General features: G+C 57.0%; 8 protein-coding genes and 3 pseudogenes across 11 annotated transcripts, besides 2 other annotated features; all 11 read left to right on the top strand.

The window, feature by feature from the left end:
- Window positions 1–297: 297 nt before the first annotated feature.
- Window positions 298–2,544, top strand: LPMP_204970 (tubulin-tyrosine ligase, putative; the record flags this gene model as incomplete). The annotated part of the gene is made up of 1 exon (XM_010700394.1): window positions 298–2,544. The coding sequence occupies one exon, from the start codon at window positions 298–300 to the stop codon at window positions 2,542–2,544; it is 2,247 nt and encodes a 748-aa protein (XP_010698696.1).
- Window positions 2,545–3,257: 713 nt separating this feature from the next.
- On the top strand, window positions 3,258–4,283 carry LPMP_204980 (hypothetical protein; the record flags this gene model as incomplete). The annotated part of the gene is made up of 1 exon (XM_010700395.1): window positions 3,258–4,283. One exon carries the CDS (start codon window positions 3,258–3,260, stop codon window positions 4,281–4,283), a length of 1,026 nt encoding a protein of 341 aa, XP_010698697.1.
- A 275-nt stretch (window positions 4,284–4,558) lies between these two features.
- Window positions 4,559–5,044: a repeat region.
- Window positions 5,045–5,952: 908 nt separating this feature from the next.
- Window positions 5,953–6,061, top strand: LPMP_20snoRNA7 (annotated as a pseudogene). Its single transcript has one exon. The product of its transcript is annotated as a C/D snoRNA (small nucleolar RNA).
- Window positions 6,062–6,123: 62 nt separating this feature from the next.
- On the top strand, window positions 6,124–6,218 carry LPMP_20snoRNA8 (annotated as a pseudogene). The gene has a single exon. The product of its transcript is annotated as a C/D snoRNA (small nucleolar RNA).
- Window positions 6,219–6,305: 87 nt separating this feature from the next.
- LPMP_20snoRNA9 lies at window positions 6,306–6,392 on the top strand (annotated as a pseudogene). Its single transcript has one exon. The product of its transcript is annotated as a C/D snoRNA (small nucleolar RNA).
- A 1,063-nt stretch (window positions 6,393–7,455) lies between these two features.
- Window positions 7,456–9,672, top strand: LPMP_204990 (vesicle-fusing ATPase, putative; the record flags this gene model as incomplete). Its single annotated transcript, XM_010700396.1, has 1 exon — window positions 7,456–9,672. One exon carries the CDS (start codon window positions 7,456–7,458, stop codon window positions 9,670–9,672), a length of 2,217 nt encoding a protein of 738 aa, XP_010698698.1.
- A 1,293-nt stretch (window positions 9,673–10,965) lies between these two features.
- LPMP_205000 (hypothetical protein) lies at window positions 10,966–11,955 on the top strand (the record flags this gene model as incomplete). The annotated part of the gene is made up of 1 exon (XM_010700397.1): window positions 10,966–11,955. One exon carries the CDS (start codon window positions 10,966–10,968, stop codon window positions 11,953–11,955), a length of 990 nt encoding a protein of 329 aa, XP_010698699.1.
- A 163-nt stretch (window positions 11,956–12,118) lies between these two features.
- Window positions 12,119–12,584: a repeat region.
- A 388-nt stretch (window positions 12,585–12,972) lies between these two features.
- Window positions 12,973–13,794, top strand: LPMP_205010 (phosphopantetheinyl transferase-like protein; the record flags this gene model as incomplete). The annotated part of the gene is made up of 1 exon (XM_010700398.1): window positions 12,973–13,794. The coding sequence occupies one exon, from the start codon at window positions 12,973–12,975 to the stop codon at window positions 13,792–13,794; it is 822 nt and encodes a 273-aa protein (XP_010698700.1).
- A 575-nt stretch (window positions 13,795–14,369) lies between these two features.
- LPMP_205020 (cytochrome c oxidase assembly factor-like protein) lies at window positions 14,370–15,065 on the top strand (the record flags this gene model as incomplete). The annotated part of the gene is made up of 1 exon (XM_010700399.1): window positions 14,370–15,065. One exon carries the CDS (start codon window positions 14,370–14,372, stop codon window positions 15,063–15,065), a length of 696 nt encoding a protein of 231 aa, XP_010698701.1.
- A 654-nt stretch (window positions 15,066–15,719) lies between these two features.
- Window positions 15,720–20,465, top strand: LPMP_205030 (pseudouridine synthase, putative; the record flags this gene model as incomplete). Its single annotated transcript, XM_010700400.1, has 1 exon — window positions 15,720–20,465. The coding sequence occupies one exon, from the start codon at window positions 15,720–15,722 to the stop codon at window positions 20,463–20,465; it is 4,746 nt and encodes a 1,581-aa protein (XP_010698702.1).
- Window positions 20,466–21,781: 1,316 nt separating this feature from the next.
- On the top strand, window positions 21,782–22,822 carry LPMP_205040 (hypothetical protein; the record flags this gene model as incomplete). Its single annotated transcript, XM_010700401.1, has 1 exon — window positions 21,782–22,822. One exon carries the CDS (start codon window positions 21,782–21,784, stop codon window positions 22,820–22,822), a length of 1,041 nt encoding a protein of 346 aa, XP_010698703.1.
- Window positions 22,823–23,651: the final 829 nt, after the last annotated feature.

Below are 23,651 nucleotides of genomic sequence, written 5' to 3' on the forward strand. Positions count from 1 at the left end.
ACGATGTCTCGAAGGGCTTTGGGTCACGATGCAGGTTTTTTTTTTTCACCCCCGAAGAGGGGGACAGAGAACGAAGGGGGGGTGCAACCAACCTCAGCATTACCAGAACGTTGCCTCCGTTATGGGGCAACGGTGACCGACGCTGTATGTATGTGGGTCTGCGTGGCAGCATCGCTCGTGGATGATATCCTCCGCGCCACCAGCCCAGCCCAACTTTCCTCCGTCTCACTGGCACTCCCTCCTCTTCGCTCGGCTGCACTTGCACAGGCCCTCTCAGCACACTACACACCCACATATATGTCTGCAGGGGAAGCTGATCAGCATGTGGTATGGAACACTGTAGCACCCCTTCCCTCCCTGACGCACCGCTGCGCCGATGGCGACGTCGTAGCAGCGGCCCGACGCGCGCGAAGTGCGTTGGAGCCGTTTCTGGTGTCGCCCAGTGTCGTGCTGGACCCCTCGTCCACCACCACATCAACAGACGAGAGCGCCGGTCTCACCTCGACGGATGTGTACCTCGTCGACTCTCCGTACAAGCGGCGTCGCCCTACCATCGCGTTTGTGCCATACGACAAGCCAGCGACAGGCGATGAGCGCCATCACAGTGACAGGGGAACTGAGGATGAGAGCATATCGATGCACATCGATGTCCTCGTTCAACCAGACAGGCTTCCACTCGGTCCCGCGGATGGCAGAAGCGGAGAAAGCGGCCCGGCAGCCTCCTCGCTCGACGTTGCCCAATCGCAGCGTCGCGTTATCCCTCGCGCTTCTGCGGGTCCCTACAGCAGGTTGAGCTACATCATGGATGAGAACTGCACACCCTTCACGGCGCTGCTCGCCACCCTTCGCGTGGCCGGCTTCACCCGCGTCTCCGGCCGCGCGGCGCTCCTTCACAAAACTCACTCGCTTCTCTGGGTAAAGCACCTACTGCCAAGCATGGTGAATCAAGCGCTGCAGCCTCAGACTGGCGCTTATCGGAAGGTGAACCACTTCCCAGCCACCCACGCCCTCGGCCGAAAGGACAAGCTTTGCCTGCTGCTGAGACGCGCTGGATTGCGTTGGCAAGCAAGTGGAAATCTGTCGACAGCGCTGAGCGATACGTGCACGAGGAGCGCTGCAGCGACGCGCGCGGCGGTGTGGGCGTCCCTGACCCCTGAGAGCTGGCTTCTTCCACAAGAAGTGGAAGCGTGCGTGCGTGCGATCCGGCAGCCGCACCCTTCCGCGGCAGCATCCCCACTCTTTATCGTGAAGCCGACGAACCTAGCTGGTGGCCAAGGCATCTTCCTAATACGCGGTAGCAGTGAGGCGGGGGTTATGTCGCTGATGGCCGCTGTCGGCGGGCTTGGCGGCAGCCCCAGCAGCACCTCCCGAACGGAGCCCGTCACTGGATCACTCGACTCTAGTGCTGTCGGCTCTACCGCCGTGGCCGCCACCCCTGCTGCGGAGACGGTGAGAAGCAACTACATTGTGCAGCGATACATGGCAAACCCCTTTTTGCTGGAGGGCAGAAAGTTTGACCTGCGGCTGTACGTTGTCGTGACCTCCTACGATCCTGTGCGGATGTACCTCTACCGGGAAGGCCTCGTGCGCATCGCCTCCTTGCCCTACATCCGCACCACTGCAACAGCGGCGGCGGCGGTGACAACACTCGCCGATGTATCCGACCTGAGAGCGCACTTGACGAACTTCACCCTGAACAAAGGGGCTTCGCTAGTGATGGCGGGGGAAAGTGACGCAGACGCGGCCACGGCTGGCACTGCAGCCAACGGATCGGACACAAAATGGTCGCTACGCAGCCTAGAAGCTTATGTTGCCTCGATGGGATATGACTGGCCCGGTACGCTACAGCGCATTCACGAGCTGCTCCGGCTTGTGTTTCTCTCAGTCACCCCCGAAGTCCGAGAAGCGTTGCGCGCGTCGTCGGCGTCCCGGCTAAAGAGCGCAGCTAGCAACACAGCAGCGTCACTACCGCCTTTGGCTGCCGTGTCGTCGCATGCCACCACCAATGGCACATCGCCTTTCTTCGAGATATTTGGTGTGGACGTGCTTCTTCTCACTGACGACAGTGAGGAAAACTTTCCCCATGACTTGTTAGCCGTGTCGGCAAGTGCCTGCACGTTGCGGCCTGTGCTACTCGAGGTAAACATTATGCCCTCTCTCAGCACGCACTACTCGCTCTTTGACCAGCGCATCAAAGCAAACTTCATCGCCGACGCGCTGACGCTGGTGGGCCTGATGCCGCCACCGCCGCTGCCAAAGGTGGCCTTCTCCACTGCTGGGGTCCAGAACACGACGGGGAGTCAACGGAGCTGTTACAACGACACCTTCCTAGACGGGTTGTGTGACAGCGACGTACTGAACGTGTGTCTTGCCACGGAAGAGGAGCACCGACGTGCCGACAACTTCACACGCCTCCTGCCGACACACAACTCTGCCAGTAAGTACAAGGCTTTGATGGAGGTAGCGGAGGAGAATGGGACGCCTACAGCGGCGCCGTCCCGCCTCGATACAGTACTGAGTTCTTGGCTGGCGTCTTCACTGTGACAAGAGGCCCTGAAACGAAGTCTGGAATGCACTTTTCTAACTCATGAACGCCCTACGAAAGCGCAAACATTGACAAGCGTGTTTGCGGTAACCTTCCCACCCGTGCTGCGAGCCTCTCCCCTTCTCACTCGCTCCTCCCACTCGCACGTTTGCTCAACAAGTGTGCGTTCGTGCAACACGGGGCGCCGGCGCACGTTGTGCCCCCCCCCCCACAGGAGCGTCAGCGAGACAATAGACACGATCTTTTCGCGTGCAAAGACAGGCACCGGTACACAAAGCCAACGCGGCGTGTTCGATTGGTGTTGTTCTTGCAGAGGCATGCGCTCTGGTGAGGCGAGGTACATGGAGAGGTACACCACAGAGGAAAAACAGGATGGGAACAAGAGGGAGAGATGCAAGGTGAACGTGGACAGTATGACTGTTGATCTTTTCCTCCCTCTACCTCGCTCTCTCTCTCTCTCCCCCTCTGCCTGTCGGTCTCTCACAGGTGACCTGGCCACTCTATCGAGGAACACACACGCGCACACGCATCCTCATCATCCTCCTTAAGTGGCATTTCCCAACGTTGCACCGAAACTGTTCTTCTTTTCAAACTGCATCCCCGCCCTCCGCATCACCTTTTGTATTCGAGAGAACGTCTGCCCGCGCCCCTTCCCATCACACGCCCCATACACCAGGCGCGTGACGCCACAGCGTTCCTGACGCACGCAGACATGGGCCAAAGCGCACCAACGCCGAGTCTGCGCACGCAGCGGCGGCAACAGCTCAAGCAACAGGACATGCAGAAGCCACTGCAGGCTACAGAGCAGGTGCGACACCACCAGCCGACGCTGAAGGAGCAGTGGCAAGCAAAGCGGGAGGCAAACGCCGCCGCCCGCGAGGCGAACGCGGCGGAGCGCAAGCGGAAGAAGGATGCCCTGCATGCCGCACTGGTAGCACAGCAGAAGCAAGCTGAATGTGAAGAGAATCTCTTCAACTTGAACGACGGTGTGCAGGGAGGCGGGGGCGACGGCAGCAGCGATGATGACCATCTTCCGAACGCTGAGGCGGAGGCAATGCTGATTCAGGCGCAGATTAACGCACAGTTAGCCGCCTTTCAAACTTTTATGCAGAACAACCCTGATGTCGGGGAGGACCTTGACAGCGTTGACGCCACCCCAGCCAGCATGTTTAACCGTGATGCCGCGACGATAGCGGCACTGAAAGCTGCCAAGAGCGGCGGCCTTGGGGACGGAGACGATGATGAGGCAATTGCGAACGTCTCCGTGCACACCTCCGACTACGCGGATGAGGAGCTGATGCAGGACCTCGACGACCTCGATGAGGAGCTCGAACAGGAGTTCCTGCATAGCATCGACACCATGCAACACCAGGTTGCCGAGCACAAGAAGCAGTCCCTCGTGTACCTGCGCGAGCACAACGACAAGGCGGCGGCATTGCAAGAGCTACAAAAGGCGAAGCAGATCGAAGCAAACATCAAGAAGTTGCTGGGCGACCACGAGACCCCGCTTCGTGTGCAGATCGAGGAACAACAAACGAAGATCGTCGAGCTGGAGAACCTCGTCGCGACACGCAAACAGCAGTCCTTGGCCGCTCTTCACGACAGCGACAAGCCTACGGCGCTGACGCTGCTGAAGGAAGCAAAGGGATTTGCGAGTCAGCTGGAGGCGGTGAGAGCAATGCTGGCGTCACTTCGGGAACAAAAAGAGAAGCAACTCCGTAGCACGGGCGAGGGCTGACGACGATCTCGATTGACGCTCTCCCTCTGTGGAGGGAGAAAAAGTGTATGATCCCGTGTGTGTGTCTCTGTCCCCGCCTACCTTTGCGTGGACTTGAGGCACTGTGTATGCGTCGGTGCGTTAGTTCTGGCGCGTGTTTGCACCTGTCGCCCACGCTCAGCGTCTGTCGGCTGATTTTAGGTGTTTCGTTTTGCTGCTCGTCAATCGCTTCTTTTTGCTTGCTTTGCTTGATTATTTGGCCTCACGTCGCTTATGTGCATTCTTCTCTCGCACCCACCCCACAGGCCTGCAGGGCAGTTGACCTCCCGGAAGTTTCAGCACTTCGGTGTCGCAAGAGGAGAGCAGCCCGACGGTGGCGTCTCTGTGCTCGCACCGCCGGGCATGTGTACAGGTGTAGGTCCTAATACGCAATCATAGGGGTCCCCACGCCACATTACGGGATGCCGCGGCTTGAAGCGACAGAGGGGGGAGTGTGGCGCACAAGCAGAGCGCCGGGTCCCGGAGAGGGCCCTGGCCTCCACCGTCGAGCAGCACGCGGGTCGCGGCTGGCGTGGGTTGAGGCGTGTGGCCCACCCTGGCCCGTCTGGCGCCGCGCGTGTCCGAGGAAGGCGAGGACGAGTCGCCAGCCCCATGGCCCCATTCCACGGCTGACGGCTCGTCCTGGACGCCGAGGCGTTAGTCGTGGTGCACCACGGAGGTATGGGTGAGCTGTGGTTGTGCAGGCGTGTGTTTGCTGACTTTGTGCGTGGTAGGACGGACACGTCGGGGAACAAAACGCCTTTGCGCGCTCCCAGAGATACACTAAAGAGGATGCCAGCTGAGGCAGGTGGATGAAAATGCTCATCCTCTGTCACTGCTCCTTCACACGTGCACACCGTCAAGCCCATGAAGAAATTGAGAAATCTGCGGTGGTATTAGCAATACGCCTAGTGATGCAGTGCAGGGGAAGTACCCTGCGCTCCTCCTTGCCCTTTGTTGTGTTTGACGCTCTTGTGGGCTGGCCCTTCTTGCTGTGCCCTTCTTGCTGTGCCCTCCTGTTGGTCGCGAATGCCACTAGGGCATACGAACACGCACACCATGCGCGCCGAAACTAGAGACATTCCTGCATTAATAAACAAGGAGTTGCATGTGAATAACTTTCCTCCACATCGACTCCGCGACTGGCACAACGTGAGAGCTCCAGTACACATCCCGCTCTCTCCCCATTCTCCGCTACCTCCTGGTCACAACACTTGATGCCATCTCCTCTCACTCCTTTCACTCGCTGTTTATGTTTCTTTTCCGTTCACCTGTCACTAACACGGCGGTATTACTCTCTCACCATATCCACACCCTCGCGCGCCAGAAGTTCCCACACAGGCAATGGCACCCACTTCTCTTTTCACTGCCAGCCCTCTCTCAGGAGATAACTTCCCTCCTTCTGCTGCGACTTTGATTGCATCCCAGCCAGAAAGCACGCCAACCACGGCAATGTAATGTCGCAACGGCTCAATCGGGGTCCACGCAATGCACTAAACCCTCCGTGATGATAACACTATTACTGTAGTACTCCTTTCCTGCCCACATACCTTCGGCGAACCAAACTAGACACGGAATGCCTCCAAGACTTCTCTACTGTGTGCGGACCGAGGTGGTGTGCGCGTACGCGCACCCCCGCGCATGTGCGTGGGTGATGCTACACCAAAGCAGGGAATCTCTTGTCGAGCGCCGGCGCGCGTCGCTGGCGCGGTGACATGACACACTTTGAGTAACTGCATCCATTCATTGAATCGGCTGACCCGCACGTGCGCATGTGTGTGTGTGTGTGTATCTGAAGCATGCGTGCTCCTCCTCCCTCCTCCCAAATGACGAACGTGGCATCTCTCCACGGACACCGCATTCGCACTGCGGCGCGTGACATCACTGTTGCCTTCGAACCTAATACCAGGGCCGATGGGTGTGTGTGGAGCCGAAGAGCGACCTGCCGTGCGTGGTGCCTGGCGCCCCGTACTCTCTGTGCGTACGTCTGTACGCGTGACGCGACTGCGTGATGAACTAGGTCTACGACGAACAACTCGTCTGATCACCTCTGTTGATGACCCTACATACCTTTTGCTTCCTCACTGACTGGCAGTCGCTGCTGCGGCGTGTTTGCGCGCGTGGGTGGTGGAGGGCGTTGCAAGCATGTGGAGTGCGTGCGCGCATGGAGCTACTGTGTGTGCTGCCACCTTCCCACTGCACCAGCTCCCCCCCCCTCTCTCTCTCACTCCTCTGCTGCCGCGGCTGCGGTGCCGTGATTGCACTGGAGGTGCTTTCAATGCTTCGGAGTGGAGAAGTTGCAGTTCCAGCGCGATGGTCAGAGAAGCGTTACTGTTTGTTCGCTGGTCTACTGATGTCTTAGTCGTGGGGTGTTCAAGCACGACCCTGCTGGTGCGTTGATGGACTGTGTGACGTCCGCAGTTTTGGCCTGATCACCATTGTCATGGGGTGCGTGCGCCTTCTCGGGAGAGTGGAGAACGCAAGAGCGGCCAAGTTGCGAGGTAGTGGGTGGAGTGATCGATGGTCAAGGTGAGAGAAACCTTCCTGAGGAAATCTCTGGACTGACCCTCTTAGCTGTCAACGTTGAGTTTCTCACTGTCCTTCGACCGGAATGATATGGGGGCAGCGCTGTAAGCGTGATGGTAAAAGGAAGTCAGAACTACGAGGATAGCAAACCAAAGCAAAAGTAAACGAGGCAGCAGTACACATGTCTTTCCCAGCAAAAGAGAGCACAGGGTGAATTTGAGGAAGCTCCGTGGTGCCGGTCTCAAACCACCTGACCGCAGAGACCTCTTCCGCTCGACGCTTCGTAACCCCGAAGAGCAACAACCCGTTCCACGACTTCTCGGCTATCCTATATTATTGAGCTCCGCGACTCACTCGCTCAGTAATGTAGTCCACCATGTCACACGCACAGACACAGCACCCTGTGCCCTCTTGTCGCCATTAATTTCAGTTGTGCTCCTCTCACCCACCAGGAATCGAACTGGCACTTTTCCCTTTGTTTTATTTCAAATATCTTTTCTACTCAGTAGTTGCCACGCGTCTCACACTCGCCCTCTCCCTGTAACCTGGCGGTCACGTACATACACGCATACGCCCATTATCCTGTGTTCTCCTATTTTTCTCCCTCTCGCCTGGTGAGTGCGGAGCCATGAGCCGCTACTACGGTGTGTGCGCCGTGCCGACGGACAGTGACACAAAGACGAACTGCATCTTCCTCAACACGCTGGACTTTGCGGAGGTGGCAACCCCTCAGGCAGCCGCCGCTGGGGGCTCTTTCGCGGTGCTGGTGCAGGGCTTTCCCTTCATGGTGTGCCGTAGCGATGCCGTGGAGCGTGGTGCAGTGGCGATGAACAGCATCCAGCGTCGCCTGCTTGGTGTGTCCACTGGTGCGCGCAGCACGGTGGTGCTGGAACCGTTTCCGTCAAGGGTGCCCGACCTACGCATCCTTAAGATCCAAGTGGAACCGATTTCGGCGCGGCAGGCGATTACGCTGGACTGTCAGGCCTGTATCGCCTACATGGAGAAGATGTACAGTGGGCAGTACTTTCGCGCCACACAGCAGCTAGCCATCGTCATGGACACTGGTGAGCGCATGCGCGCCACCGTAATGACGACAGAGCTGGAGGAGTCGAAGGAGGTGTCGGCTGCAAGCTTGGACATTGGTCGCTTTTCCCGCGGTGTGACACAGGTAATCATTACTGCCAACGAGTCCAGCGGCATCGCCCTCATGAACGTGTCGGATGCGCAGATGGATGCACAGCAGCCACAGCTCGTGCGCAACTTCAACCTGGAAAACCTTGGCATTGGTGGCCTGCGAGCCGAGTTCGGTCAGGTCTTCCGTCGCGCATTCGCGAGCCGCATGTTGAAGCCATCCTTCATTAAGAAGCTCGCTCTGAAGCACGTCAAGGGTGTGCTGCTGTTTGGCCCTCCTGGCACAGGTAAAACCCTCATCGCACGTAAGATTGGTGAGATCCTGAACTGCCACGAGCCCAAGATCGTGAACGGCCCGGAGGTGTTCAATAAGTTTGTCGGTGGCACCGAGGAGAACATCCGCAAGCTCTTCACAGACGCAGAGAAGGAGCAAGCCGAGAAGGGAGACCAATCGCGGCTGCACCTTATCATCTTCGACGAGTTCGATGCCATCTGTAAGCAGCGTGGCGCCGTGCGAGACTCGACGGGCGTGAATGACAACGTCGTCAACCAGCTGCTGTCAAAGATCGATGGCGTGAACTCGTTGAATAACGTGCTTTTGATCGGTATGACGAACCGGCTCGACTTGATCGATGAGGCCATACTGCGCCCTGGTCGCTTTGAGGTTCACGTGGAGATTGGCTTGCCGGATGAGCCGGGCCGCGTGGAGATATTCCGCATCCACACGCGCGGTATGCAGGATAACAACATCATGTCCACCGACGTCAGTCTGGAAGAGCTGGGAAAGATGACGAAGAACTACTCGGGGGCCGAAATTGAGGGCGTCGTGCGCGATGCAACATCGAACGCGTTCAACCGCCACATCGACCTCGACCATCCTGACAAGATGGTCGAGGACACGAACGTACTTGTCACGCGCGAGGACTTCATGAAGGCGCTGGAGGAGGTGACCCCTGCGTTTGGCCAGGCCAAAGAGGAGTGCGCCAACCTGCGTCGTGGCGGCATCATCGACTACGGCGACTCGTGGGAGGTGGTCAAGTCGCGCTGCAAGCGCTACACCGACCAGCTCAGCGCCGCGGGAAAGCGCATCGACTCCCTTGCCGTGCTTATCGACGGTGCCCCTGGAAGTGGCAAGTCTGCGGTCAGCGCGTACCTCGCGGAGATAGCTGACTTTCCCTACGTCAAGGTGGTGTCAGCTGAGGACATGGTGGGCTACGGCGAGATGCAGCGAGTAAACATCCTGCGTAAAGTCTTCGAGGACGCATACAAGTCGCCAGCCAGCTGTGTCATCCTTGACGACCTTGAGCGTCTCATCGACTTCTCACAACTTGGTGGACGCTACAGCAACACGCTGCTACAGGCACTACTGGTGCTGATCAAGCGCCCGCCGCCGGAGGGGAAGAAACTCCTGGTGGTCGGCACCACAGCGCAGTATGACATCATGGACAGCCTGGAGCTAGGGGCGTGCTTCTCGGTTAAGTTGCACCTGCCTGGTGTTCCTGTGCCAGCGATCCCGAAAGTGTGCGAGGGACTCGGCCTCACCTTCGCCTCTCAGCAGGACATGGACAGCTGCTTGAGTCTCATGTTGCATGATATTCCGATGAAGCAGCTGATGCTACTTCTGGAGATGGCTTCAGAGCAGAAGGGCAGCGGGCGGCCGCTCATCACGTACCAGTCCATGTTGCGGGCCAAGGAGTCTGTTGGGGGGTACTAGAGATGCAGACGGGCCCCAGAGATTGTGTGTGTGTGTTCAGGCATACGCGCAGCCCCTCTTCCCCATTAGCCACAGCCGCCCAAGCATACATCCCAGCTGCCCCCATGCGACGCCCCGCCTCCCCCCCCCCCTCTGGAGCCATCCGTGATTTTGCTGCTATCTTGAATGTGGGCCTGCCTCCTGTTGTTGCTCGCCAACCAGGCCGGGATGACTTTCTTAGGCCTTTTCGGTCATAAGTGTCTGTGTGATCACTCCCGGACGGGGCGCCAGCACTATCGCTTCGTTGTCTCTCGCTACTTTTCCCCGAGTGGGGAAGTAGAAGGGAGTGCACCACTTGGGTCTGCTTGCGCATGTCTGTATACGTCACACACTGTGCACTGGGGTGCATGAAGGGAGGGGAACGGGGGTCCAATATAGCGTGAGGAAGAGTGCAAGAGTCGGTAAGGGAACGAGTGGGGAAGCACAGGTGTGTCTTGCGTCCTCTTCTTCTTTTCCTTTTGGTTGGGGGATGTGCTCGCCTGTGCTTTCACAATCGATGCGTGGCCCAAAGGTACGAAGAAAAGGAAGCGACTTAATCTGCATACATCCTACTGTCTATATTATGCCTGTGCTTGTGTGCTTTGTTTGTGAGAGAGTACGACGGAAGGAGTCGAGGTGCTCCGTGTGTCTTCTCCTGGCGGTCGCTGCGCCCTTCCGTCTCGAGAACCCCCGCCTGCTGTCATGAAGTTTTCTGTGCGTTTCGCGCGCGGTCTAAAGTCGTCGCGAAGGTCGGTGCTGTTGCTGCAAATGATGGATCCACATCGCTTCCAGTGAAGGCGGAAAACAAGGGAAGAAAAGCGCCGTTGCACAGCTGGAGAGAGGTGGGCGTCATTATGGCTCACTCTTATCTGGACCGGCCCCCCCCCACCCTCCCCTCGTCGGTGGGCCTCCTCGTTGCGTGGGCAAAGAAACGCAGTGAGTAGGCGGCTAAACTAGTAGGTTTCTTCAGCGCAGATCGTGCGGCCCATCTTCTACGTGGAAGAGGCAGTGGCATCGTAGTGAGCCCGCCTCTCCACTCTCCCAACTCCACCCTCTCACCCATTTTGCTTCAACACTCGCCGCTTTTCGCTCATATGCTGCTCTCGGGAGGTACCCCTTCTACCTTGCACTGGCGGGTCTCTGGACTCCCTGTGTTCTAGTGGTTGCCGTGTTTTGTTTTTGCTTTTTCCTGCTTGCTAGCGCCAACGCATGATGCGGCAAGTGTGAATACAAATACATATACGCATACGTACAAGTATAGCTATATTCCGCATTATGTCCCTCCTCTCCTCGCGTGGGGTCACGCCGCCTGCACCAGCTTTTTCGGCAGCGGCCAAGGATGCGCCACAGGCCCCGCGTAACTTTCGTCGCGCCGCCGTGCTGACATACCGCACGGCGCCGCACCCGAGCGACTCGATTGAAGGCATCTTCGAGGCGCTCCTCATGCTGGCAGCGGATCAATTGGACCCAAATGGTGAGGTGCGAGAAAGCAGCGCGTCTCGCGCCGAGAAGAGGGGCTGGCTCGGGCGCGCGTGGAGACACGTGGTGAACTACGCCTCCAGCAACCTGTGGCAGATGCACCAGGCCGACTTCCTCAAGGCCTTCTCTCGCCAGCTCGAGCTGAACCCGGCGGAGGAGTCGAGCACGGTGATGGTAAGCTGTCAGTGCTTCATGGTCAGCGGCGGCAAGCTGCATTTCGGCTCTCTTTTTGCCACAAACTGTGGCTTATACTTTTGTTCTTGCACACCAGAGACAGCGCTAGCGGCTGCCACAGCCGCGGAATACGATGCTAGCTCGAACACCACCGCAGACAGTGGAGATGCCGAGGATGAGATCGAATACATAAAAGAGCGTATTCTCTTCACAGACGTGGCATCCCTTCTGCCCTCCATCTCCCTGGAGCAGCATGGAACAGTCACGCCCTTCATACAGGGTATCCCCAGTGGTGTTGTGGCCCCGACGGCCCTGCAGGTGTTCACAGTGCAGCTCAGCACGGTGTTGCAGTTTGTAGACCTTCACAAGGTTGCCCTGAAGCAGCCAAAGAAGTTTGCCGCGGAGGCCAAGAGGTTCAGCGACGACACAGTACAAGACGCGCCCTGCACGGATGTCGTGCAAAAGTGCGAATACAATCTTGTCTGCAAGTTACCACCCAACCTTGAGACGCTCAAATTTTGTGCGCTGTTGTGGCGCTTGTGGACTCAGCGCCTCCACGAACTTGGTCGCCCACTTGAGAACCCCGCCGCCCACTACGCAGAGCCGCACTAAGAGCACACCGGTGCCCGTTAGCGCTCGATCCGCATGTGTTCTATCTCTGCCCTGAGCGTTTTATTTCTGCCGCGCTTGTATTTCGCATCGCTCGTTTCGCCCCCGCGGGCTGAAGGAGGAACACGCTGCGTGATTCAACTTGACCTCGGGACCCTTCCCTCTTCCTCGATGGCGCGCGGACAACTCAGCGCGGCATCATAATCTAGTATCTGCTCCCCGTAGGGAAGCTAGGCAAGCCCCCCTACCCCCGCCAATGCCGAACCACCCCTCTGGCACTGGCGGGCTCAAGACCCACAGCGTGAGGAAGTCAGAGAAATGTATGGCCACTGATGTCGGCGGCCCGGTCCTGAATGGTGTTGCGACAAAGCGACCTGCGACAGTGCACACGCCTGCGCCACCCATATGACAGGCAGGGCGTCAGCGCGATTCGACCGTGTCTCCCCGGGCCCCCACTCTTCCCTCTGGGAAGGGGCCCCTGGGCCACGCTAAGGGACGCCCCGGGAGGAGTGGGGGGGCGGCCGCGTGGCAAGCTGCGGAACGTATTCGCCGGGTTTCGGGCAGGGGCCATGCCCAGATGACGGGGCCGCCACGCGGCGGGCCAAAGGCAGAGTGGAATTCGAGCGCGCGTCCTCCGTCGCAGAGCAAATACGTACTTTTCTCCAACCCGTCGCTTCGCCATGCCCAACGAATACCCGCACAAAACCACAGCCCACCCCCCGCTGCGAAGCGACTGAAAGGGGGCCGGCTCAGCCAACACCGCTTGGCGGCGCCACTGCATACAGTGCAAGCCAGGACCGAAAAAAAAAACTCGGCAGGTTGGCGCCCATAACCGCCGGCGCGGGCCGCCAGGCGCTATCATGACAGCGGGCCTGCCCTGGCACAGCCCCAGCCCACACCTGGCGGCCGGCCCCGCGCGCCTGCGCGGGCGTCCCCAGGGGCAAACGGCCCGCCCCCCCCTCCTAAAGACGGAACGACCACTACCCCACACGCCAACCCCTCCAGGAACCGGCACCGCGCATGGCGAAAATCCTCGCCGCAAACGCCGGCGCGTGGCAGCCATCCGAAGATGATTTCCGCAGCGCACTTGCGCAACTGCACAGAAAGGATTCCGTTCGCCATGCAATCGAGTCAGCCCAAGCCACCGTCGCGGACCAAAGCCCACCGCATTCGTGCGCAGACACAAAAGCACGCCTCCTGGCAAGGCATCTACTACTGCACGTGCTGACAAAATCTGACAACACGCAAGCTGAGCGTCTGCTTTGGAAGAGAGAAGTGCATCTGCCCATCTCAAAGTATGGAAAGCCGCTCACCGCATCGTACCGAGACGGACATTACAGTGTCACGCACGTGGCTGAGTGGGTGTGCTGCGCCCGTTCCCCAGCTGCTCCCCTAGGAGTTGACATAGCCACTGTACTTCCGCATGACAGTGTACTATTTTCACTTTTCTTGTCAGAGGAAGAACTTGTACGAACAGAAGCCGTGCCGCGCAAGCAGTGGCCGCTTCTATTTGCGCTTTTCTGGACCTTAAAGGAATGTGTGCTAAAGGCCCTCGGCTTGGGACTCTCAACGAAGCTGCAAATGTGCGATATTTCCCTGGACAACATTGGGCTGGAAAACATCTCAGTCGTGTCGAACGCGCAACCTGGTACCATACATATCGCTTCAAAGCACCATATGATGCTCTCACTTCGGGGTAACGCTAATCAGCGATGGTCTTACTCATGCTTCATGCTCCCCGGGGACCCTTCTCATATGGTATCAGCAGTGCTGCAGGAAGAGGCGGTGGATGATGCTATGGAAGTATTGTTTGTGTCTCCACAAACTGCGCTCCAGGATTAGCATATGGAGAGGCTCACTCCCCGTAGCCGCACTATTCTATACATACTATTACGACATCTGAGCTTAAACACAAAATTGCGAGCGTAAGCAATGACTTATAGCTTTGTGAAGGGCATTACCATTCGTATCGTTTCCATGCCACCCATTCTGAAAAATTAGCCGAATGAGGAAATGACTTAATGGAAGCTCCCCTTTCCTTGCAGTGATGGGCCCTTTGAAGATTGTAATGAACGCATCTCGGGTGCTGATCGTCATTATCTGCTTGTCCTCTACGAATTGCTCAGCACATCTCACCATCTCACTTTGCTTTGCCTTTTTCCGAATCAAGGCTCCTCTCTAAGTTTGCTAACGCTTTTTTGTGTGCTTATTCCACCAGCACCAAGCGAGTAAACCACATCCCGCTGCCGCACAAAAAGAAAATGCAACCCCTTAGAAATCTCTCACGACGCTTCCCTCTGCGATCTGTATCCACAGAAGGATCATCCTGTGCACGTTGGAAGTATTCACCACGATCCAGAGCAGAGTTTTGGGGACTTGTACTCGGATCATGTGTCTTTCCTATTTCTGTCTTTATCATGAACTGGTATGAAAACCGTAAACTAGAGAAATTGGAGCTCGCTCCGGACTTTCAGTCAATGCAGTCTGTGTCTCTAAAGCCAAAGACGCAGCTTGGGGGTCCGTTTCGATTGCGGGAAAGCCGAACCGGGAAGTACATAACCAATGATAAACTCTTCCAGGACAAGTGGACGCTGCTGTACTTTGGCTTTTCCAAGTGTGCTGAGATTTGCCCCAGTACACTGAAGTTCATCTCCGAGGTGATGAGAGTCTGCGATGCTAAATACGGCCCTGATTCTGAGCTGGCCGCAGAAGAAAGAAAACTTCAGGCTGTATTCCTTAGTATCGATTTTATTCGTGACAACCCAGAGGTCGTTGAGCAATTAGTGCGCAAATACGATCCACGTGTTCGCGGGCTGTGCGGGACACGGGAGGAGGTAGATGCGGCTGCACGTGCTTGGAGAGTGTACTACTCGTCTGTGGACGAGACATCTGAGGAGCGCGACGCTCGGGAAGCGGCCGGTGTGGCAGTGCCGGAAATTGACGACACCTATCAGCTGGATCACAGCAGTGCCATTTACCTGGTCGGACCAGATGGAAAAATGAAGGACTTTTTCTTCAAGGAAATGGGAGTGGAAGACATTGTAAGCCGAGTCGGAATTCATTACAGTGACATTTACGGCTTCAGTGATACACGTCAGACTCCGCGGAAGTGATCATGTCACGCAAAAGTACTGCTTGCCCTTTGTCATGCTTTCTAACTTTTTGCCATCAAGCACCAGCGCCTTTTTGTTGATTATTTGATTAATCCTTATCCACGGTATACTGTACTGTCACACTCAAACGCGCCCATCCGTATACGGCTTGTCGCTCCCAGCTACAAAATCATCTAGACCATTTGAACATGTTACGAGGCTGTCAAGCGAAAAGCCCGTTGTTGCTTCTTCCATCACTGAACGAAAAGTTTAGAATGCATCTCTACATGACACGAAGCTGAGGTGGTCTGCGCCAAAGCTAATCACGCTCCGGTGGAAACATATCAAAAAGCTGCACCCTCTCCTCCACTCTGATCTCATGTTATACCCTGCTTTTCTCTTGTTAATGCATCGCTTCCTTCTTTTCCTTTGATTGGCAGAGAAAGTGAGGTGGTCGGCACGCAACTCCCACCAAGTCTGTCTCACATCTCTGTCTTTCCTAATCGCAACAGCACAAGGTATCAACAAGAGACTACCTTTCCGAATAGCTTTGGAAGCTACGCGCAGCGTCTTGTCTTTTCAGATCAAGCTACGCATGAGCAACATAGAACTGTAATAGAAATAGCGACGTCTCCGTTTGTCATCCCACACATTCATGGAAAACGAATATATAACATGAATCGCTCGAAATGGTCATTGCGGCGTCTTATTCTGGGTCTCAGCGTTGAGGACGCACAGAGCAAGTTTGACACGCCAGAGTCTCGAAGCATTCTTCGCGTAGCGCACGAGCGATATAATCAGGGCATCTACCACGAGCTTCAAGTCGCTCAGCGACAGCGCAATGGGCTGGCCCCAGAGCGCAAGTGCCACATCAGCCGCTTTACGAAACCAAGTGTGCCAGGATTTCAAGCCTACCTGAAAGGCGCCCCAGACGACTATGTAATCCGAGAAGTCTGGGATGACGATGAAGATGTCGTCATTGGTGAAAGTGGTACGTTGAGGACGAAAAGCAAAGTTGCTCTTAGTCACAGTAGCGCCATCAGCAACGCACCAACTGTGTCATCAAAAATAAAGCAAGAGCAAGATGCTTTCAGAATGACAAAGGCACTGATCCTGAAAACGCTGGCCTCCGCTCTACAGCTCGTCATGGAGAATGTGCTCTCGGAGCTCAAGGGCCGGCGTCAAAGTGGGACACTTTTGTCAAAGGAGCACCAGGCATTAGTTGTTAATCGACTAATCAGCGGAGTGGTCGATTCCAGCGCAAGAAGCTACAAGAGTCTGTCTTCCTCATCACATCTGCTTGAGCCAGTTGAGATGGCGGTGACGCTGTTTGGTCGCAAAGACGTAGCCGAAGTGCAAGCATTCGATAGCGACACCTTCGCTGTTCCAGCAGCTGAAAAAGACATTTCCTACTCCTTATGGGTGGCCGGTGGCATTGTTGCGAGCGAGGAACTTATGGAGGATTTCCCATTTCACCTCGCCAAGTTCGTGACACCTGAGAAGGGGTCGGCCCCGCCGCATCGGCTGCCACACGTGGAGGTGGAAATCTACTTCTCCTCTGAGCTATTTCAGCTGGAGAAGACAATTGGGCTAAACGGTGTCCACATGCTACGCTTATTTATCGGCAAAACCATGATGAAGCAGCACGAACCAACCCCAACCTCCACCACGCTACTTCTCGCCGCATCGGGAGAGAAGGAGCGTGATCTTTACAGCATTTATGACTCCACGCGCGATCGTGGCGAAGTCCGAATTCCGTGGATTCGTAAAATGGTGACCAAGGTATCGACGGTGACTGGCGTGGTGTTTAGCGCGGAGGACTCGGATGAGAATCCCTCTGTCGATCACATGCGTGCCTCCGTCAGCTCCGTCTGGCGAGCGTGGGGCCACCTTGTGAAGGATCTTCATGTACATGGTGACCTCGACTATCTCTACATTTCCATCAGTCGACAGCAAGAGTGGGAAGGCAACAAAGCGTACATCTCTGAGCTGAAAAAGCTGGAGGCTGCCAGGGACGCCGATGAGTCTGCCGGGCCGCTCGTAGAGACCGCAAACATAGCTCGTACTTTGAGCCGAAGCAGTGCCGCAGAATTCGCGGCAGCGGGTTTTGCAGGCAAAGCACGCAAACTGTACCTGCCTATTTCAGCCGATTTCGTTGTTGTAGAATGCACACTGGAGCGCAAAGGCCTGCCACATAGCATGGTTGTCGAGGACATTGTGTCCATCTTGACGGAGATGCAGCACGAGCAGATGGAAATGCAACGGCTATCTGTTCTCGATGCCATGGCAACTCAGGTGGAGAACGAGGCCAAGTCCGGTTCCTGCACCTCTGTAGCGCGAAGTCGAGACAAGATTGTACCGGTATTGTACGAGCCGAAAGTTGTCGTCTCCCATGCTGGAACGCTGGAAAACGGCACACACGCATTTCAACGAGTCCGCATTCGCGGCAGCTGTCGAGCTCATGTTGAGGCGCTTGCAGCAGCGCTGCAAGATGAAGCTGGCAGCTACTTCACCGACAGATCTCTGCCCCTCTCCATGACCTCTGCGACTCACACCGCAACAGGCAGCAGTGAGGACCAGAATGATCAGGCAGGCGGCTGGTCGCTTCCAAAAAATCTCTCGTTTCGCGCCGTGCGTGCGCCGAGCAGTCAGCAGCGCCTTATCGGCCACAGCGCCCCATCCGCCTCTGCTGTAGGAAACAAGCTCGGTGATCCTACATCGCGCAGCCGTTATTCGCGCTCGCAGACGCTCACGCTTGCAGCCGACAGTTCAGCGCTCGTCACGGACGATGAGCGCCAGTTTTGGAAAGAGAACTATTACCGACTCTCTGAGATAAAAGGCATTTACCACGATCGTGTCGATGCAACAGACGCTCTCGGTCATTCGTGGCAGTCTTTGCCTCCACGTGTCCATGAGCACCTCGCCTTACTGAACCGTCGACTCGCGCCAGGCGATGGCGCGGCTGGCAGCGGCACTACCGCGACTGACCAGGATCAGGATGATGAAGGTGACATCCCTGCGTCAGGGAAGCGGAAGCGGAAAAGGGATGGCAAGAAGAAGGCGAAACAGACAACGGCCGACAAAGAGACAGCAGCCGCAGCCTCACTAGGGCTGGCGCCGGAGAAGCTCTTCGAGTACCTCTGCACCGACATGGAGGCGGAGAGCGCGCGGCATGACCTGCGTGCTGGCGACTGTGCGGGGTACGACTACCTTCTCAATCTACGGCGCATTCCAGACAAGCACCTTCCTCTGGTCGCCCCTGCTGTAGTGTCCGTCACATCCAAGGGGTTCATCAACTACTATGGGCCGCAGCGCTTTGCCACCTACACTCGCATGAATATGCACCCCGGGCTCCACTTGCTGAAGGGCCAGTACAAGGCAGCGGCGCACGTTTTAGTACAGCAGTTCTATCTCGATGCCGCGCTGGAGGCGGAGCGGCAGCGCACCGGACAGGCGTTTCCCCGCCTCAAGGGTCTGCAAGGGTATGGTGGGGTTCGCCTGCCCGATTTTCTGCGCTCTGGGACGCCCCGCTCCATCGCTGAACATGGAACACCAATGCATCGGGTGCTCTACAACGCGTTGCAGGCATCCGCCTTGCTCGGGGGCGATGACAGCCTCGACGGTAACGATGGCCTGCGTGGTCAGGGCCACGGCAGCAGCGAACCTGGATGGGGGGCATTAGCAGCCGCCTCTGGAGAACGCCGTGGAAAGAGCCAGTCGCGCGCATCCGGTGCAGCACACCATGTGGATAGGGATAGCGCCGCCGGTGCTGCCCACGCTGGTGGCAGCGATGATCCCTGCGCAGAGGCGTTTCTGCGCGTAATTGGGCCACGCGTGTGTGCGATGCTCATCCAAGAGTTTCTGAGCTTCGTCTGGAACGACATTGTCAACCAACGGTTCCAACGCTACGGCACATTCACGCTTCTTCCCGGAGACCTCGTGAGGGCCGGTGGGGTCATGGCCGCGACCTTCCACAACGGCCACGAAGGAGATGCAGCAATGGACCCGCCACTGGTCTATGCCTCCCGCGGCGAGATCGAGCGTGGGGTGTTTTCGGTGTGGGACTTGGCTCTACCGCTACCCGGCGCCGACATCCGCCTTCCGCAGAACCATACGGAGGACTTGTATGTGGTGACATTGCAGCGATACGGGCTGCCGTTTGACCCCGAGTCGCGACAGTGGCGCTGCTTCAAGCCGTCGCCGCTCGCGCGTCACGGAGGGGAGCCAAGGAGGGCGAGAGCGGCGGCGGAAGGAGGGTCCCCCAGCGGCGCACCCCTGTCTCCGTACTACAATCTCACCTCCACCTTTGCACTGATGGAGGAGGAACTGGGCTCGCGCACACCCATCACGGACGCACTCCCGTTGTATGTTGAGCGTCAAGGGGGACGCTTTGGAGGCAATGATAACGCCCTGCAGGCGGATGTTGGACTGGATGCGGTGGACATGAGACCTGACTTACGAGCTGGTAGCGGCAATTCACTCGGCCTCACCATCAGTGCATCGTATCGCCATGCGCTAGTGCGGCCAAACGCCGACACAATGCAGTGGCGACTCCTGAAAGGGGTGGTTGGTGACCCGTACCAGCGATGGGGACTGACCACCCAAGCACAGGTTCGGCCACTCGACGCAGTGCAGCTGGCAAGCACGAGCTTTGCCGCCGATGCGCAACCGGCTTGGATATTCCCGTCGTTATCTGGCGAGGTCACCTCGATAAACGGGCGTGGTGTGCCGCAGCTGCTAAATGTGGAGTCGGGTGTGTCGCTAGAGAAAGAGGAAGTGGAAGACGGGCCCGACGATGACGCGGCGGGCCGACCGAACCTGCCTCAAGTGACTCCAACAGGTGCCGAAGCCTCGCAGAGAAGCAGCTTCACGAGAGGTACCAGCCCTTTAGCAACACCTGCGGCCAGGACGGCCGCCGGATACCTTCACCAGCGGTGCTGGAACGGCACCTCGCAGCTGCTGCGAGAACCGTTGTCCGCCAGAAACTTGTTGGCATCTAGCTCAGAGACGAAGCAGCAGCTGACGCGCCGCCGTCGAGCTCCACCGGCACCGTCATGGCTACCGCGGCACCACGGCAGTGTGTTGCAACTACGACTACGTCTTCCGGCCGGTGTGTACCCTGGCATGCTTGTGCGTGAGCTCCTCAAGATGGACGTGAACACGCCGGATGTTGTTGACCTCGACAGAGCCACATCGTCGTCCTCGCGCACCGACCGCCGTGCACAATCATGGCAAGATCTTACTGCAGATCAGAGGGCAACCTATCAGAAGTGGATCGCGAAGCGTCGTCAGCAGCGACGGTTCTTGCAGCAACCACGCGCCATTAGCCTCGCCTTGCTACACCAGCAGATCTTTCGTAGCAGCGGCATCCGACAAAGCTTACTTCCAACGCTGCGCAGCTACGATAGTGTGTCAAAGTAGTACACAATGGACTAGACATTGCCTCTGTGCGTGTGGTTCTTCTCGCTGCTCAGCAATGTCTTATCCCTTTCACACAGACGCACACGCTAGTGGACGACAGCGCCTCCTTTCTGTTTCCTTGGCTCCTTCCTCACCACACCACCCGGCTAAATAGAGCTCGTTGCGCCCATCGTGTGAGGGCCCCGCTATTCTCACCATCATCACAGCTGTAAATGCAGCAAATGAGCAAATAAAAGAGACAAAAGAACTGAAAAGAGCCCAAGTGCCGACCGTGGCTCCTCCCCCCCCCCCACTTCTGCCACGCCTTGCCGTGCACGCATACATACACACACACACACACGTACAGAGAGAGAGAGAGAGAGCGGGCGAGTGTCGAATGCGGCAGTAGTGGGGCATGATGGGCTAATAGCGAGAAGTGTGCACTCGTCCCTCACTGACGCTCTTCTTCGCACACACTCTCTCTCTCTGCTTCTGCTTAAATGCACGGTGGTGTTGAACTGGTGTCGCTACCATGGCTTCTCTCGTGCCCGCAGCTGCTGTTGATCTCCACAGCCTCTCTCCCCCCTCTCGGCCTGGCCTGGCAGTCGCTAGCGATATGTATGGGTAGAACGCTTGTATGTCGACTACAACTATCAGCACCCCCCCCACGCAAGGAGAATGCGGGGGCGCTGGTGTGTGAGCACTTTGTGAGGAGGAGAGAAGAAGCTGTGCTCCTGACGAGTACGTCAATGCGCTGAACTCACTTCTTTTGTTTATGCGTCTCTGCTCCCTCCACCCCACCGACCTCTTCATCCCAAGCTTATGCAATGGGGTGCTATCTTTTGTGCACGCTGATGAGCTCACGGTGTACTTCACACACACACACACACACACACACACACACGCACGCACGCCTACCCTCATTCTTTTCTTCAATGTCTCTCGTGAGTTCTTGTTGTTAGTAATTTCTTTGTTTGCTGCGTTCGCTACGACGGTTTCCACCAAGCTCAGCTCGCCCTTCTTCGCCCTCCCTTCCCACTCTCTCTCCGCTTCTCACCACTCTCGCCCCATCACACGTGGGTGCTGTGTGGCTCGTCAACGCTTCGGTCGATGTACGCGCGTGTGAGCGCATGGGTGTGTGCCATTCATCATTACTTTGACTGCCCCACACTCGGCTTGAAAAGCAAGAGGAACTAACTTTACTTGGGGAAGGTATAGACACACGCCCGCCTACATACGTGCCTATTGCACACCCACGGGGACACAGAACCCTCTGTTATCTTTTTCTTTCCCTGACACACCAGTGGTGGCTATTGCTCACATGCACGCAGACGCGGATGCAGAGAGACGCCTACGCAGCGATTGTGCGATACCGTAACCGGCGCAAGACCCCGGTGCGGGTGTTGCAGATGAATGGTGCCGTGTTCCACGAAAATCTTATGGAGGATTTCTTCATTGGTTACCGAAACCGCCGCTTGGCGCTCATGACACACACGCCCGGTCAAGACCCACGACTTCCCCGCCTGCCGAAGGACATTATAGTCCCTAACTACAAAACATTCTTGCGGATTCATCAGCCGCACTTTATGTACCGACTTCTGCCTCTCCTGAGCTCAGATGTGGAGGCCTTTGCAGCGATGCAGGCAATCTGTGCCAGCCCTGGATCGCCATTTACGATTGAGGACCGCCTCGAGTCGCAGCTCCTCAACTACCGTCTGTCCAAGATGTGCGCTGGCCGCGACAGGATCTGCGAGTTTTTTAAGGACTACACAAGTCCAGAGGAACTGCGGATGCCCACCGCAACGCGCGCGTTGCCGATTGTGGGAACCTTCTTTCAGGGACTCATGGTGCACGATGGGCTGGTGGCGGCAACACCGCAAACGACGTTGTTCAGACCCCCTACAACCGAAGAAGCGGCAGAGGTACCCTCCTCGACAAGCACCGGTGATAGCAGAGGAGAATCCTCGGCAGCAGCCGCTTCAGTCGGTGACGGAGGCTTTGTTGTAGAAAGCTCTAATGGGAGCCTCGACAGTACCAAGCGAACCTCCCACAAAAAGCGAGCCAACGCATCTATTGCGGCTCTCCTCACCACCCATGACATACTGAGCGAGGCTGCGATCACCCAGCGGTCCCTCATGGCTAAGTTCTTAGAGTCCGATTTGTATAACCAATTTGGCTCCCCATCGGTGATCGCGGCAAAGGTGCGCTCGGTGGATGAACGAATGCACTTCATGGCCGTAAAGCGGGTCTGCGCGGGGCGAACGAGCACAGCAGAGAACATGCGCGTTCGTGTGCGCCTCCTCGAACTCGCAAGGAAGCAAAACCTTCACGTGTACGAGAAGGTTGACGAAGGTGAGTACGCTTACGCAATGATGTGACGAGGCAGAAGACGAAAAGAACTCCGCGCAATGGGGCGAATATAGTGGCGACAGGCCGCCGATAGCTCGCTGTCGCACGATAGGGTTCCCACCACCACCCTCCTTGCCCACAAGCTTGCTCCCGCACGCACGCGTGATCTTGTCTTCCTCTTTGGCCCTCTTCTATTTTCAAGGGTGTTCGGGGACATGGATATGTCTCTTATATCCCTGTGCTCGTTTTGCTTGTATCGCTGTTTGCTTGGTTTGCTCCCTGCCCCCTACCACGTCACATCACACACACGCGCATACAGAAAGGGGAAGAGAGGGAGGCACTCTCACGCTCTTCGAAGCTCGTGTGCACATGCGCTGTCGAAGAAGAAACACGTAAAAACGAAAATGTTGGCGTAAGAGAGAAGGACAAAGTCGCTCCTGCACTCACCAAAACGCGCAGAGGTACAGAAAGGTCGCTGCTGCCACTCTCTCGGCCACTCAACCGAAAACAACGCCTGCGCTCTTCCGCTCTCCTCTGTATCTCTTTGATGGGTCGTTCCTCCCCCTGCCCCGCCCGTGTGTGTACATGTCTGTGTGTGTGTGTACACGTGGTGGTCGCCTGTGTGTTTGGGGTTGTCAGAGAGGGCGGGTACGCACGCATTAGGCCTTGTCCTTTAGGAGAAGTCGTGCGAGAAGTGAGGTGCCGTGCATCTTCACCTGTTATGCAAAGCTCTTCTCTCTCTCTCTCTCTGGTGACCCCACCGCCGTGTGCATATAAAACACCCACGCATACGGCAGAGGCAAAATAAATGTACACGCATCCCACAGCGCAGCATACCTCTCGCTTGCTCTCTCCTCT

The sequence above is a fragment of the Leishmania panamensis genome (assembly GCF_000755165.1).
Source record: "Leishmania panamensis strain MHOM/PA/94/PSC-1 chromosome 20 sequence".
Lineage (NCBI taxonomy): Eukaryota > Euglenozoa > Kinetoplastea > Trypanosomatida > Trypanosomatidae > Leishmania > Leishmania panamensis.